Here is a 15,237-nt window from a genome sequence, read left to right as displayed (position 1 = left end):
CAGTAGGGACCCTGCATCGGGGAGCAGTGGGCTCCTGCTGCCGAGGGGCCTGTCACTTCGGTTCGGTGAGGCCTGCGGGGCTACGGAGTCTATTCTTCCTGGGAGGCTAGGTCACCCAGGTGATTCTGGGTTCCTGTGAAGCCACTGTCACTCAGCCCCAGGCAGCGGCAATTCTCATTCCCCTCGTGCCCACGTGTAAGCCCACAATTCACCCCCCCTTGACTGAGATATTTGATTAGTCTCTGTTCCTTGCGACCCAGATAACCGAACTCCTCCTACCCACGGCAAGTGGCCCCTGAGGAATTATCCCTGCTGCAGTTGTGGGCACCTCCCTGGGCCCCGGGACACGCGCCCGCCACATCCGGTTCCCTCTAGGAACTACTAAATAAATGCGGCCACATCCTTGCTTCTGAGATGACCTTCTAATAGATGTCATGGATCTATCTCCCTGCTTCCAACAAGCTGAGTACAATAAAATCAATGTGGTATAAGCTTTCTTAATTACAGCGAAATCCCAGCCCTGTCTTCCGGAGGTTAACATCTGATCTCCTTGGTTAGAATTGGATTTGGAGTTTCCCTAAAACTCTTCAATCACAGCCAAGTCCGAGTTTGTGTCACTTCAATAGGTGGTTGGGCCTACTCATGACAACCCGTTTCTTTCCAGTTCTCCCCAGCATTTAAACGTGTTCACGTCTTTACCACAGTCCAAGATTTTAAAAAAATACATTTTATGTGACAAGCCAATACACATGTGTATAAATACATTGAAAAGTTTCACCCCACCCTAACACCCATTCATTTCCTTTTAAAATGTTGGTCTTGGGCTGGGCAGCTCAGTCAGTTAAGCATCCAAATTCAGCTCAGGTCATGATCTCATGGTTCATGAGTTCGAGTCTCACATCAGGCTCTCTGCTGTCAGCCCAGAGCCCACTTTGGATCCTCTGTTCCCATCTCTCTCTGCCCCTCCCCTGCTCACGCCTGCTTTCTCTCTCTCTTTCTCTCTCAAAAATAAATAAACATTTTTTTTTAATGTTGGTCTTGACCCAGCAATTTATATCACAATGTTTCACGATGCATGGTTTGAAAATCACGGGTCTTGTTTCTCCTTTCTTCAAAATTTCACTTCTCAGATGCAGGTCTTTCTTTGCTCTGGTTCTTTCTTGTCTTTCTTCCAATATCTGGAGAGAGTGGTCGGCTCTCCACTTTCTCATCTTGAATTCACTCATCAGTCGGCCACGTTTTGTCTCTGGCACCCTCCCCTGCCCTGAAGCAGCCCTCCCTGAGGTCTCTAACAGCTTCCTTGTTGATAGAGCCCAGATTTTCGAACTGTTGTCTAACCCTGGGTTCCCAGAATCCTCTGGTGCTGCCAGCCGCTTCCTCCTAAAAGCCTTCTCTTGCCTTGGCTTCCCAAGGCTGCATTCTCCTAGTTGTCCTCCTCCATCTCTGCTGGTTCGTTGTCAAGATTCTCTTCCACTGCTACTCTAGGAGTCTCCTCAAGGCCCTTCTCTGTTGTCACTTTATATACTGTTCTTAGGTAGTTTCATGCTTTCTCATGTGGGATACCAGGGAGGTCTCATGCCCTTCTCTTCGACTCAATCTCTCTTCTTTGTATCCAGTGCAAAACATAGGCCACAGATGTGAAAGTAGCCAAACTTAAAATCGTGCTCACTTGAAAGCCTGAACATTGAAATCCAAAGCTTTGGTCTGCTTTTCTGCAGTGATACGTCTCCTCCGAGGTAGTAAGTTGCAGTTGAACCTCAGCGGCTACTCCACATCAGATGGTTAGCCCAAGCCCATCAGTAGCTTTTCCTGGCAACTGTTACTGCTCCAGGATTGGGCACGCCAATGACCTCAGTCACACAATCTAAAGGAAAGGACTGTATCTCATACTGGGCAGGAGGCTTTTCTCTTTCCTCCGCTGGATGTGAAGGGAGAAGCATCACCAGGTAGCTACTGGCAGCCATCTTGGGACCATGAGGAGACAGGACAAAGCTTCAAGGAGGAAGGCTGAGTAGAACCTTGGCGAGAACTTGGGTCCTTGATGGTATCTTTGAACTGCTGAATCAACCAACCTCAGAGCCTGCCTACCTCTGGCTCCTTGTTACGCTAGCTATTTCTTTCTTTTTTCTTAAAAAAATGAGATATTATGTTACTTGTAGCAGAATGCATCCTGATAGATTCAGTATTTCAAAACATCCCATCACACCTGAACTCCAGACCTGTGGATCCAACTGCCTGCCAACTCTTCCTCTTGGCTCTTCCATAGCATCTCACACTCAGTCAGCCTAAAACTGACTGTCTGGGCCCCCACCTCCCCCTCTTCTAATCTTCCCTGTTTCTGTGAAAGACCCACCATCTGCCTGATTTAAGCCAAAACCTTGGGTCCTCTTTGCTATTTATTTCCCGTTCACCTACAGTGTCAATCTCTCCTTGGGTATTCCAGAATCCACCCCCTGAATACATCTCAAACCCACCCCCTTCTCTGCTCACTGTCACCTCTGATGCGTCTCACTGCAACAGGCTCTGACCTGGTTCTCCACCTCCTTCTAGTGGTTTCTGCACACTACAGCAAGAGGGGTCTTTTAAAAATGCAGATCTGAATACTTCACCTCCTGCTGAAACCCACTTCCTGTCCCTTTTCCTCGGGACATATTCCGAATGCCTCAATATGGCACGTAAGGTCCTCTGAGACCCAACTCTCATTTCATCTTTCCAACCTCAGCACTATTCCTCCTTCCAACCCTTCATTCCAGAATTATAGAACTAGTATAGTTCTGTATTCTCTTACCTCCTGGCTGACTTACCTACCTAGAAAGGCCTTCTCCTCTCCCTGCTTTAGCTGAACAACTCCTGCTTGCTCTTCAGTGCTCGGCGTGATGGTGTCACTTTTGGGAAACCGTGGCTGGGAACCCCAAGGCTGGGTGAGATGCTCTTCTTCATGTTCCCACAATGTCATCTTCTTTCCCAGTCATAGTACTCTTCACAAGGTTGGAACTATCTGCTTGTTGGTTTCTCTCCCCCACCCCCAGACGACCAGCTCCTTGAGAGCAAGGACTCTGGCTTATTCCTTGGCATGTAGCACTATAATTGAGTGAAAAGGATCATTTTAAACTCAGAAGTGGATTTTGACTTGAAAGTGAGGGCAGGGTGGAATAGAGTCGGAGGGCAATGTAGAAACAGACGTTTTCAAGTGGAGGGCGTGGCTAATGTGTTGAGTAGGTTTAGGTGGGTGGCAGGGCCAGGCCAGTGGCAAGAGACCACTGAGGGAGATGATGTAACTCAGGCAAATGATAACAGTGGCCTGGACTAGGGTGGTGGCAGTGGGGATGGGGAGAATGAAATAGACTTGAAAGATTTTAGAAGTGGAATGAACAAAATTGGGGAGTAGGTGAGGAAAGGAAAGGGGCAGAAGATGAGGTGAGTTCTAATATGGCAGCAGAGGTTCTTGGTGGTGCCTTCTTCTAGAGTGGGGAACCCAGAAGGAAGAACATGATTGCAGATGGTGGAGAGGGAAATGAGGAGCTCTGTTTTGGACATGTTGAGTTTGAGGGGTCTAGGGCACACCCAGAAAGCACTTGGACATTCAGGGCTGTAGATGGCAGACAGAAGCCGAGAAGGAGTGGACGTAGAACTAGAAGTACAGATAGGACCATAGATGCCAACATACGGGATTCAGAAAAGAAATGACCAGAGACAAGGGGAAAATACTGTTACGCCCCCTCCCCACAGGCACCCTCACTTCCACAGACACAAATGCACTGGCGAGGTTTCTCTTGACAGCAGTTTTATTTGATTCAAAAGCGAAACTCAGACCCCGGCCCAGTCCACTGGTCATGGGATAATGGTAGGAGTAGACTCGATCGGGGGATTGCTGGCCTCTGACTAGGACGCAATAAGGGGCACATATAGGTCATATATATGTATGTCAGGGCAGGGAGAGGGCTGGCTGGGTAGCACTTGGCCACAGGCCAGGGAAGGGGTGACTTGTGCCATCCCCTAGACACATGCAGAGTGAGAGAGGACTAATTCAGTACTGGTGTGAGGGTCTGGGACTTAGAGTAGGCCTAGGGCAGGGTCAGGAAACTCTGGACCAATGGGTTCAGTAGCTGTGAGTCGAAGACTTGTCCAGCTCACTGCGCTGCTCCTTCTGGGACTCAGTCACCACCTGCTGGGGGCAAGGCATGTGAAGGGCACAAACCATTAAGCACCACACTCTTTCAATCTCCTTTGGGGTATGGTGTCTCCTTCTCCAGCAAAACCAGCTGAGGCTCCAGACTGTCCATCCACCTTCTCTATCTCCTTGTCTCTCTGCCACCCCAAGGACCACTAACCTACAATACTCTAAGATGCAGCCAGGCTGGCGCTCAGAAATAATATGTGCCATGATGGGATCCTGGGCTTAAGTGGCCCATCTCACCTCCCCATCCTGAGTCTCAATGGTCTTGATCAGAACCATCTTCCTGCTGTGGATGTCCTGGGGAGGCTCCACCTCAGGCACTGGAAAAAGTAGGATGAGGAGTGGAAGAGAAGAGGCTTGGGGTTTCTCTCCTCTTAAGCCCTCACTCCCATCTGTGGGGGGAGGGGAGTGGCAGGACATGAGGAGTGGGGTAGCGTGTAGACCAGGACTCAGTAGTTTATGGACAGAATCGATCCCTGAGCAGGGCCATAGCAAGAGTCTGGTCAGGGCAGAAGTGGACAAGGGGACAGGTAGATTGGAAGCCAGGCATGGGAGGAGACTCACCAGTCGTCTTTATACTTAAGGATGCAAAAGAATGGACTGGCACGGAAATCCTGGGAGCGAAGCCAAGCGGTCAGTTACTGGGCCCAAGCCCCTCCCCTTCCCTGAACACACCCAATCCCGACCGTCCCCTACACTCCCACCCTCCAGCAGCTTTGCCCCCCACCTGCTCTCTTCGCCCTCCAGCAGCTTCCGGTAGGTGGCGATCTCGATATCCAGGGCCATCTTGACATTAAGGAGCTCCTGGTACTCGCGCAGGTGCCGTGCCATCTCCTCCTTCAGCTGTCGCAGCTCCTCCTCGAGCCTCGCGGCGCCCGCCTGATACCCGCCCGCCTCCAGAGCAAACTGCTCCTCCAGCTCCCGCAGCTGTCTGAGCAGCGCCTCGTTCTGGGGGGACCAGAGGGTCACCATTGGGGTAACAGCCTTCATCCTCCACCCACCCCACCCCCGCCCCCCGGGCCTGGGCGCGAAGCCTGGTACTCACCGTACCGCGGAGCCCGTCCACCTCGCATGTCAGGCTCTGTATCTGGCGTCGGGACTCATTCATCTCCTGCTTGGCTTGACGCAGGGCCTCGTGATTCCGGTTGGCGGCGTCGGACAGGTCCGCGTACTACGGCGCGCGAGGCAGTGCCGCTGTGAGCTGACGGGACGCGCCCTCCCCTTAGCGCCCAGCCTCCCCGACTCTCCCTAACCCTCCCGGGCTTTCGCACTTTGGACTTGTACCACTCCTCTGCCTCTTGCAGGTTCTTCGCCGCGATGCTTTCGTACTGCGCGCGGATGTCCCTCAGCGCCGCCGTCAGCTCAGGCTTCACGGTGGCCTCCACCTCGACCTGCTGCACCTGCTGGCTCTCCACGCTTACCTGCAGGTCTCGAAGCTCCTGCCGCCCAGGACAACAAGTTGTCGAGGTTGCCGCGCGGATCCCACGCGGGCCGCGCAGTTCACGCACAGAAAGAGAAGAAACACTCGAATGAACAGAAGGGGGCGCCAGGGAGTGCAGCGCGCATATGACGGTGCGGTCTGCGCCCTGGCCGGCTCCAAGCCAGCGGCCAAGTTTTACGGGGTGCAGCTCCGCTGCTCGCCACCAGGTGGCGCAGGGGTGGGAGTCAAACCACCTGTAGAGAGGGGGTTGAGGGGCTGCGTCTGCCCAGCGAATCTCACTACTCTTCCCCAGGCAATTCCTCCTCCCCATTCGCCAGTCTTCTGAACCAGCGCCTGCCTTCCAGCTCCAACGAGACCGCCTGCTACCTTCGAAGCCTCCCCTGACACTCGGATCCACCTACCTCCTCGTGCAGCTTCTTGAGGAACTCAATCTCATCCATTAGAGACTCAATCTTGCGCTCTAGTTCCAGGCGGGACAGGGTGGCGTCGTCCACATCCTTAGTGGGGTGGAAATGAGGGTTCAAGAGCCGGGAGGGGCTGCTCAGGCTGAGAAAGGGCCAGGACCTCCCTGCCTGTCTCTAGAGGTTTCTGGTCGCCTCCTCGCGCCCACAGATGCCACCCTAGTACAAAGGCGAGGGCAGAGGTGGGGAGTCGGAGTTGACATGGGGCCCGGGCTCACCTTGCGGAAGAGCACGAGGTTGTGCTCCGCATCCTCCCGCTTGCGCGTCTCCTCCTCTAACCTGGCAAGAAGAGGGGGCAGAAGCTGAATTGTAGGGTCACCGCGCACCCCAGGGTCTGGGCTAGAGGCTGCTTACTGTCCAGGACTCTGAAGAGGGGTCTTCATGCTGACCGATGGACTTGCCCACTATCTAACGGGCTGAGATGGTCAGACATAGTAACTCCCCCCTCCCCTCCCCAGAGAGTCAGCAAAGTGGTAGAGGGAAGGCAGGGGTCTTAGAGCCCACAGGCGAGCATGCTGCCTGCACACGCTGGGGTGGATGAGGGGAGCCACGCCCTTCGGCGGCTGGTGGGGAAGGGAGCAGAGCGACGAGCAGCCGCCTCGACGGCCGCCGCCCAGCCCCGGTCCTGCCCCCTGACCTCTGCTTCAGCGCCGCCAGGTCCTCCGCCAGCCCGTCGCGCTCCACCTGCACCCGGTCGCGCTCGCGGCCCAGCAGCTCTAGCTCCCTCCGCAGCTCGCGCAGCTCCTGCTGGCACAGCTGGTCGGCGCGCGCCGGCTCCTGGCCCCGGGCCTGGCTCAACTCCCCGCGCAAGGCCGCGTTCTGCTGCTCCAGGAAGCGCACCTTCTCAATGAAGTTGGCGAAACGGTCGTTGAGCTCCTGCAGCTCCTGCTTCTCGTTGCTGCGCGTGGCCAGGAACTCTTGGTTGAGGGCCTCGGCCATGGAGAAGTCGAGGCGCTCCGAGGGCAGGCGCAGGAGGGCGCCCGCGCCCGCCCGGGGGCCGCGGAAGCTGCCCAGGCGCACGGAGGAGCCAGGGGACGCCGAGCCCAGCAAGCGACTGCTCGAGAAGCGGGAGCTGGACGCGTAGGAGTAGGACCCAGGGGACAGTGAGGGCGGTGGCCCGAAGGTGCGGCGGTATGAGGTGGAACTGACGCTGGCTCGGAGGCCCGACGGGTGGCTCATGGTGGTCGAGGATGGGCAGTCACCGCTGGCAAAGCTGGTCCGGGAGCGGGGAAGGAGCCGCAGACCGCTGCGAGGCGGCTTTATAGCCCTGCGGGCACAGGGGGGGCACGGGCAGCTCCTCCCACTGGCCTGACGGCGGGGCTATGTGGGGAGGGGGATGCCCCACCCCTGCGGAGCTGCAGGAGCGCCGCACCCTCGCTCCTAGGTTTGCTGGCGCCCTGCCTAGTTGATTCCCCCTGTTGCAAGCGGGGAAGGAAGCAGGCCTGGCGACCACTGGCAGGCCTGGGCTGGGGTCAGCACCCTCCAGCAAGCATCTGGAGCTGGAGCCTTGGGTGGGAGGGCCTGACTGGAGCTGGGGTTCCTGCCTGAGAGAGCTATTGAAAATCGGAGATCTGCAAATGTAGAATCATTACATTGTCCACCTGAAATTAACGTTATGTCAGTTAAACCTCAGTTAAAAAAAAAAGGGGGAGATAGGAGGACTGGAAGTTAAAGGGCAGGCTTCTGGCATATGAGTGGGGAGGAGATGGCCCAGATAGATGGTGAGTTGGTCTGGCTTGGGCCCCAGGGCCTGTGCCTCCACTTGTCCCCTGAAGGCTAGGCTCTGCTTTTACCTGCTGTCAGCTACCCCTCTGCTACCACGCCCAGGGAGAAATAGGGGATGGGAGGGCAGGGGGAGCTGAGGGGGGTGGGAAGGGCTCATCCCTCCGTAGTCCCCAGGGCCCTGTGGAGGGCTGCTGCCTGGCGCCAGCTCTGCCGCTAATGGACTGGCCACTTCCCCTCCCCCTCCTCTGGACACTTGGCCAGGGGGTTGCCTGCTGATGGCTCAGCCTTAAAGACACAGCTCCCAAACTTGGACCTACACCAGGCCCCAACAGGGTGGGCACAACAGAGGGGGTTGAGGGTGGCTGGGCCCAACTCTGGGTCCCACTCACTCTGTGTCCTGCCAGAGGCTGAGCTGAGGGAGCTAGTTGTATGCTGTCTGGCTTTACTGGATTCTCCCTTCCCCCAACCAACTGCTGCTCAGTCATGGGCCTTACGGGAACCAAAGCAATTCCTGAGGTAGGAAGGGGAGGGGGCTGAGGGGCCGCAGCTGCTGCCAAGGCTGAGAGATGAATGGACTGGCAGGAACCGGTTACCCGTATGGAGGAGTTGCAGGTACCCAGGGATGGGTGGGGCTGGATGGGGAAGAGATGCGGAAAGAGAAAGTACTCATTCCTAGTGGTCCAGGGACTGAAAGAGGAGAGAGAACGTCCCAAAGCAGATCTACAAGCCTGTGCACACACACAGATGCATATGCACGCTAGCCACATTACCTATGTGCACACACATTACACACACACAACCACACATCCCTTCCTGCCCTCCCCCAACCCCGTTATCGTGAAGGCTGATGTCTGGCCTTTGCATGTCTGCGGCTTCCAGAACTCAGGCACAGGCCGCCCCGGAGTGGATAGAGGCAGCTCAGATGGTCTGCAGGAGCCAGGGTGCTGAGGCCTGCTGGGTTTGCCAAGAGCCATGGGGCTGCTGCTGCCGGGGACTCCAGGGCTTTCCAGCACGGACAGGTCCACCTCGACTGGCCCTGAGGATAAGAGCTGGGCATCTGGGGAAGCAGGTTTGAGACTCCAGGCTGACTCTCTGGCAGGGGAGGATGAGGAGGGCGGCTCCTTGGCCAGCCAGCTCCTCAGCATTGCAGGGCAGAGGAGCCGCCCCTCCTTTGTGTGTCCTCTGAGATGGGCCAACGCCCGCCTGCTCACAACCCTACCGCCTTCCTTCGCCTCCTCTCCAGGCCCCTCCTTCCTTCCGGGCCATTAGTCTCTCCCTGCACAGCTGCCAGGTCCTTCTCCTTGATGGGTCTGGTTTGGTTGCCAGGGGAATGGGAAGAGGGAGGATGGGAGAGAGGGGACAAGATGGATAAACCTGGGCCTGTCCCCTCTGACTTCTAGGAGTGGGGTGGGGTGGGGTCCAGCCTGGGCTGGGGGTGGGGGCTTGGCAGCTATGTGTGGGGTGGGGGAGGGGGTGATGGAGAAGCTTTGGTGTTTTCTGTTGCAACCCTAGGCTCTGAGCCCCAGCTGCCATTGGCCTGGAGTCCCACCAACTCCAGCCTAGGCCCTGCCCTGCCTCTGCCTGCTGTACCTAGGGAGCAAACTGGGAGTCTAAGCTGGTCCTTTATAGGGAGCTGCTGGTAGGTCTGGGCCTCTGAGAGTAGAGCAGAGGCCCCTTGGGCTGGGCCCAAGGAGTTCCAAGGGGAGTTCCCACCCCTTTGCTGCTTAAGCTCCCAGCTCACCACTCAGATGCCTCAGAGGAAAAGGGACCAGGACCTCCTCAGCAGGGCTCTGGGAGCTGTGGAGGGAGTAAGGAAGGCCAGGGCCTGGGTGGGGGAACTAGGCCTGCAGGCAAGTCAGAGGAGATCCCTCCCCCTTATTTACCCCTTACTCCTCCCCCCTTACGCCAGGGGGTGCCTGTGTAGCTTAGTTGATTAAGCATCTGACTTTTGATTTTGGCTCAGGTCATGATCTCATGGTCATGAGATGGAGCCTTACAATGAGCTCCGCACTGGGCTCTGCAATTCTCTCTCCCCCTCTCCCTCTGCCCACCCCTGCAACCCCCCACCATACTGAAAGAAAGAAAGAAAGAAAGAAAGAAAGAAAGAAAGAAAGAAAGAAAGAAAGAAAGAAAGAAAGAAACCAGCCCTGGGAGATCTTGAGGCCAGAAGAAAGGTAGGAAAGGGTCACCATTAAGAGCCAGGGTTCTGGGGGCACCTGGGTGATTCATCAGTTAAGTGATCGACTCTTGGTCATGATCTCGTGGTTTCATGGGCTCGAGCTTCAAGTCGGGCTCTGTGCTGGCAGCACGGAACCTGCTTGGGATTCTCTCTCTCTTCTCCTTTCTCTCTGCCCCTCCCCCACTCTCACTGTCTCTGTCTCTCTAAAATAAATACACTTTACAAAATTTTGAAAAAAGAGAGAGCCAGGGCTCTGGCATCCAGCTGCCCAGCTTCCCATCTGACTCCAACATTCTGTGTTGTATGAATTTAGGCCTGTTACAGTGTCCTTCCAGGTCCCCTAGTAAAACGCGGACAATTGTAACTTCTGCATACTGCTGTTGGGAGGATTAAACACTTAGGATAATAGAATAATGGATGAAATGTAAGTTAGTTTTATTATTATCACGGATCTCTCAAATGATCTTGTCAGCTGCCGAATGCAGTGAGGTTCTGGATTTCTTTTGGATTGTCCCTACTAGTGGCTGAGAGCAGTTCTGGACCCAGAGTGGAAGGAGCCAAGTACCTCCTTGCTGATCTCTTCTCAATGTCAGGGACTCTGGACAGACCTGGGTTTGATCATGGCCTCCTCAAATTAATTAGCTGTGTGCTTTTGAGTTTGGGTGAGTGATTTCACCTCTATCCACTCCATTTTCTTTATCCATAAATGGGGACAATAAGAATCGTACCTACCACATAGAGTTGGAGGATAAACTGAGTTAAATATGTGAAGCACTTAGCACTTGGCACAGAATATGTGCTGTGTACGCAGTAGTCAGTGGTATTATTACCCCTCCCCCTTCTGCTGCTCCAGTGAAGGGTTGGAGAGAAATGACAATCAGATGCATTCAGAGGTTTGCAAGGAAGGTGAGCAATGAAGTTTAGGTTGCTGGCAACAGTGCTACTGAATGACAGGCCATGGACTCAAAGATGGTTGAGGAAGGGCGTGTGGGCAAGAGGGTGGGAGATTGGGAGAGTAAAGAGGTCCGGAGCTGGCCTCCCAGGCAGGGCCAGAAAACAGTCACAGTACAATGGAATTGAAAGAGGCACCGAGAGGGTGGGGAGTGGATTTCAGAGAGCAAGATGCATGAATTTGTGATTCTGGAGCTGGGGTATTTATGGATGACAAGACTCCCAGGGCATTTCTAAGGGGGTGGACAACTGAGGCTAAAGCCAAATGACGGAAAAGGTCATGGGAAAAGAGATCAGGCCACCAGCCTGGGCACTTACTAGCTGCATGACGCTGGGCAACTTACTTGTCCTCTCTGAGCTTTAGTTTCTTCATCTGTAAAACAGGAAAAATGACACCTTCCTTCCTGGGCATTGTGGCCTCTAGGTGAGATATTGTACATGAAGTAATTAGCACGTCATGAGCCTCATAGTAGGTTCTCAACACTGTTGATGGCCTTCTTCCCCTCCTATGTGACAGAGAGGAAGCTGAGACACGGGGGAGCAGTGTCATAACCCTACTTACTTGTAACTAAGTGTCAGCTGGGGTCCCCCTGCCCTCCAGAGGTGTAGGACCGGCTCGACCTCCATTCCACATCCTGGGGAAAGTCCAATGTCATCCTCAAGATCTCTTTGCCTTCTTAGTGCTTCCTCTTTACACCCCTAGCTCCAAGTCCCTGCTGCCCCTGAATTGGCTGACTTTACAGCTGACTCTCCAGTGGTGTCCAGATGTGGAACTCAGTACCATCCCTTGGTTTCTGTGGTCCCCTTTCCCCACCACTTAGTAGCACTTGAAGCTCAGAGGGACAAAGTTGCCAGTCTGAGGTTGCACAGCAGGCTAATCGTGGCTCCCTCTGCTGGTTAGGCCCTGCTGATGTTCTGGGCTCTGGGCCTGTAGGAGCCAAGATGAACCTAGCCAGAAGGAGTCCAGCTCCACACCTCTCAAGCTGGGTTGTCTCCCAGGCTGGTCTGGCCACAGGGTCCCCACTGACAGAGTGGCTGCACCAGAGTGGAATCCCTTCCGCATTCATTATCTCCCTCTGGGGACTCTGCTCCTCCCAGTTAGGGAGTACTCTGGGTATCTTTTCCATCCCATCACTTTTCTCACTGTATCGTATAGTAATAGGTAACATTTCCTATGTGGTATACATTTTACACACGTTATCATTTCTAATCCTCGCAATCACCCTACAACATAGGTACTATTATGATTCCCACTTTACAGTTGAAAAGCCAGGCACAGAGTGGTTAAGCAATTTGCCCAAGGTCACACAGCTAGTAAACTAGCACTAATCTGTTTATAGGTCTGACTCCCCCCATCCCTGATAATATGATCTTTGGGAAAGGGATCGAATCTTAGTCACCTTTGTGTCTGTGGAGTTTAGCATATGATCTAGGTCAAATAAGTGTTGGTTAAATTGTGAAGGGAACTCTGAGGCACCTGAAAAAAAAATCTTTCCCATGGTAGGCGGTCTGGAAAATAAAGAGAGATGTGTTGCTGCCACCTTCTGGTCAGAAGTTAGAATGACATGTCTGCAGCAATCCATCTAAGACTCCAGGTTGGTTCACCAACATTGGAATTTGGGGAATTCACAATTATTTCACCTTCTTTCTACAGCTAAGAAAAATTCATAAGGTTGTGTAAAATAGAACAGCAACATTGGTATTAGGAGTTCAGAGCCCTGATTCTATTCTTCACCTGGTCTCTAGGAGCCTCCTCTGCACTGCCCCAGCAGCCCCCACCCCAAGCAAAAAGCCACGGAAGCAGGGCAAACTCTGTTCTCTGCCTGCAAACACTGCCCCCCAACCCAGCCCCATCTTCTACTATGTTCACAATCTCCAGTCCTGCCCCATCATAAAACCACGTCTCCATCTGCCTTCCTGACCTTTCCAACCAGCCACCCCTCAGCTGGAGAACAGGAGAGCAGCTTATGGCCATGGAATGCTAAGTGAATTTTCCCTCTCATAGCATGGCCTGGGGGCCTGACAGAGTCACCTGAGAGACTGTTAAAAAGCAGATGCCAGTGTCCAGTGCCTCAACCAGATCTTCTGAATCTCTAGCATCTGCATTTTAACAAACTTCCTAGATGATTTTTAATGTGCATGAAAATTTGAGTATTCCTGGATTAAGATTTTTTTTCTTCAAATTGTCTGTCTTTTTCCCCATTTTATTTTTAAGAGTTTCAAACCCAGAGAAGAGTTGAAAGAACATTGCTAGAGACCCCAATATACCCTTCTCCTGGACTTACAGTTGTATTTTGCCACAATTCCTTTGAAAGTAAGTTTCAGACATCATGATATTTCACCCCTAAATACTTCAGCAGGCATCTCCTAAGAACAAAGACATTTGCCTACAGTACTATTTCCCCACTCAGGAAATTTAACATTAATACAACAATATTATCTAATATACAGTCCTGTTCAAATTCCCCGTTATCTCAAGGTTGTCCTTCATAGCTATTTCCCCCAATCTGGGATCAAAGATCAAGAGTTGTATTTGGTTGTCACCTGGGCAGAGGAAAGAACCAGAGCATAAGGGGTAAGATTGGGATGAGCTTGGCATGTCTGAGGATTTAGAGAAAGGTCAGTGAGGCTGAGCGAGATGAGTGAGGAGGAGAGGGAAAGGTGAGGCTGGAGGCATGGGAGGGAGTCAGGGCACGTAGGGCTTTGTAAATCAGAGTAAAGAGTTTATAGCTTATTTTATTTTAATGCAATGAAAAGCCGTTGGAGGGTTTTAAGCAAGGGAATGACTTGATCTGATTTATGACTTTAAAAGGTCAATCTGAAGACAATTTCAGAATTGGGACATTCGATAATACAACAATTCCTAGACTTTTTAAAAAGTCAGTGTCATTTTTTTAAAGGGGGGGAGCATATGAATTTCCTATGAAAATAGGAAGGTCATAAAAGATTACCACAACTTGGTGGCTTCAAACAACAAAAATTCATTCTCACAGTTCTGGAGGCTGGAAGTCCAAAATCAAGATGTTGGGAGGGCTGTTCCTCCAAAGGCGGTAGGGGAGAATCCTTCCTTGCCTCTTCCAGCTCCTGGCAGCTCCTGGTGTTTCCTGGCTCGTGGCAGCGTCTCTAATCTCTGCCTCTGTCTTCACATGGCCTTCTTCTCGGTGTCTGTCTTCTCTTTTCTGTCTTGCCATTAAACTGGATGACCCGGCTAATCCAGGATAATCTCGAGATCCTTAACTACATCTTGCAAAGACCCTTCTTCCAAATAAGGTCACCATCACGGATTTTGACACGTCAACATCTTTTTGGTGAGCTACCATTCAACCCAGTACAGTGGGAGATTGTTCTAGACAAAAAAAGAGACCAAGAGCTATAACAACTAAATGCAATGTACAAACCTAGATTGGATTGCAGATTCAGAGGGGGATAAAAAAAAGCACTACTGGAATAATTTGTGTATTATATGCTATGGAACGATTATTCTGTTTTTAGCTGTGAAGATGGGAATATGGTTGTGTAAGGGAATGTTCTTGTTCTCAGGAGGTGCCCACAGGAGCATTTAGTAGGGAAGTGTCATGACATCCCAGACCTTCTTTCTAGTAGGTCAGTCCCATTGTCTTTGACGTCCTTGTGGTGCAAGGCAGAGGCTCTAGTTACTGGGTGAGTGAGACCGGGAAGGAGCTGTTGCAGGGTTGGTCACACCGCTTATGAGAACAGAAACTGGGCCTCTTACCTTGGCCTCCACCTGATTCTGGGGTCTCTTGTAACAAGACTGTGTCTGATGAGAGTTTGTCTCTACTCCCTGGCAGAGGATGTGCTCTCCACAGTTGGAGAGCCCCTGGAGCAGAAACTCCCCTCCCCTCAGCCTATAGTCTCCACGTGGAGTTGGCCTTGTCAATCAAACATGGGTGCATGGGATATTCTGAACTTACCTCATTTCCTAGCAGTTCCCCCATGGGTTCAATGCCTTTCAGAGTCAGTTTACAATTGATAGGCCATTCACCGGTCAGTAGGTCCCTGAGGAGGAGACAGGGCCACCCTACATGAAAGGATGAAGGAGGTCAAGGCAGGGGTTCTTCCTGGGCCAGCTGATAATGAGCTCTGTAGTCTTGAACAAGTCTCCTGCTCTGGTCCAACAGCATGATCATTAAGAACATTCTGTGCTGAGTAGACCCTAAGGCCTTGAGGGATGGCTGGGATTTGGATGGGTAAACTCCGGAGAACATGATGGAGAACAACAGAGACCCAGTAAGGACAGCCTGACTAGGGCCAAAGAGGTTTGTGGTACAGTTGTGGGCATCCT

The 15,237-nt window shown here is 52.8% G+C and overlaps 1 protein-coding gene across 2 annotated transcripts; it reads right to left on the bottom strand.

Annotated features, from left to right (window-relative positions):
- Positions 1–3,767: 3,767 nt before the first annotated feature.
- Positions 3,768–7,519, bottom strand: PRPH (peripherin). Of its 2 annotated transcripts, none has more exons than XM_042946419.1 (9): positions 6,717–7,519; positions 6,298–6,358; positions 6,020–6,115; positions 5,449–5,616; positions 5,223–5,348; positions 4,905–5,125; positions 4,742–4,791; positions 4,418–4,497; positions 3,768–4,168 (listed from the first exon to the last, which is right to left on the bottom strand). In XM_042946419.1, the coding sequence occupies exons 1-9, from the start codon at positions 7,256–7,258 to the stop codon at positions 4,100–4,102; spliced, it is 1,413 nt and encodes a 470-aa protein (XP_042802353.1). In that variant the 5' UTR covers positions 7,259–7,519; the 3' UTR covers positions 3,768–4,099. The 2 variants fall into 2 exon arrangements, with proteins under 2 accessions (XP_042802353.1, XP_042802354.1); XM_042946420.1 differs by having other exon boundaries at positions 3,768–4,165.
- Between the last annotated feature and the right edge of the window lie 7,718 nt (positions 7,520–15,237).

Source organism: Panthera leo, chromosome B4 (assembly GCF_018350215.1).
Source record: "Panthera leo isolate Ple1 chromosome B4, P.leo_Ple1_pat1.1, whole genome shotgun sequence".
Taxonomy (NCBI): Eukaryota; Metazoa; Chordata; class Mammalia; order Carnivora; family Felidae; genus Panthera; species Panthera leo.
The sequence above is the reverse complement of the archived record's forward strand: the minus strand, read 5'-3'. Positions and strand labels throughout refer to the sequence as shown.

Coding starts and splice junctions, on each gene's coding strand:
- PRPH (XM_042946419.1), bottom strand. CDS start 7,258: ATGAGCCACCCGTCGGGCCTCCGAGCCAGCGTCAGTTCCACCTCATAC. Junction 6,359..6,716: donor CTGGCGGCGCTGAAGCAGAG/GTCAGGGGGCAG, acceptor TCTTCTTGCCAG/GTTAGAGGAGGAGACGCGCA. Junction 5,617..6,019: donor TCAAGAAGCTGCACGAGGAG/GTAGGTGGATCC, acceptor CCTGGGCGGCAG/GAGCTTCGAGACCTGCAGGT.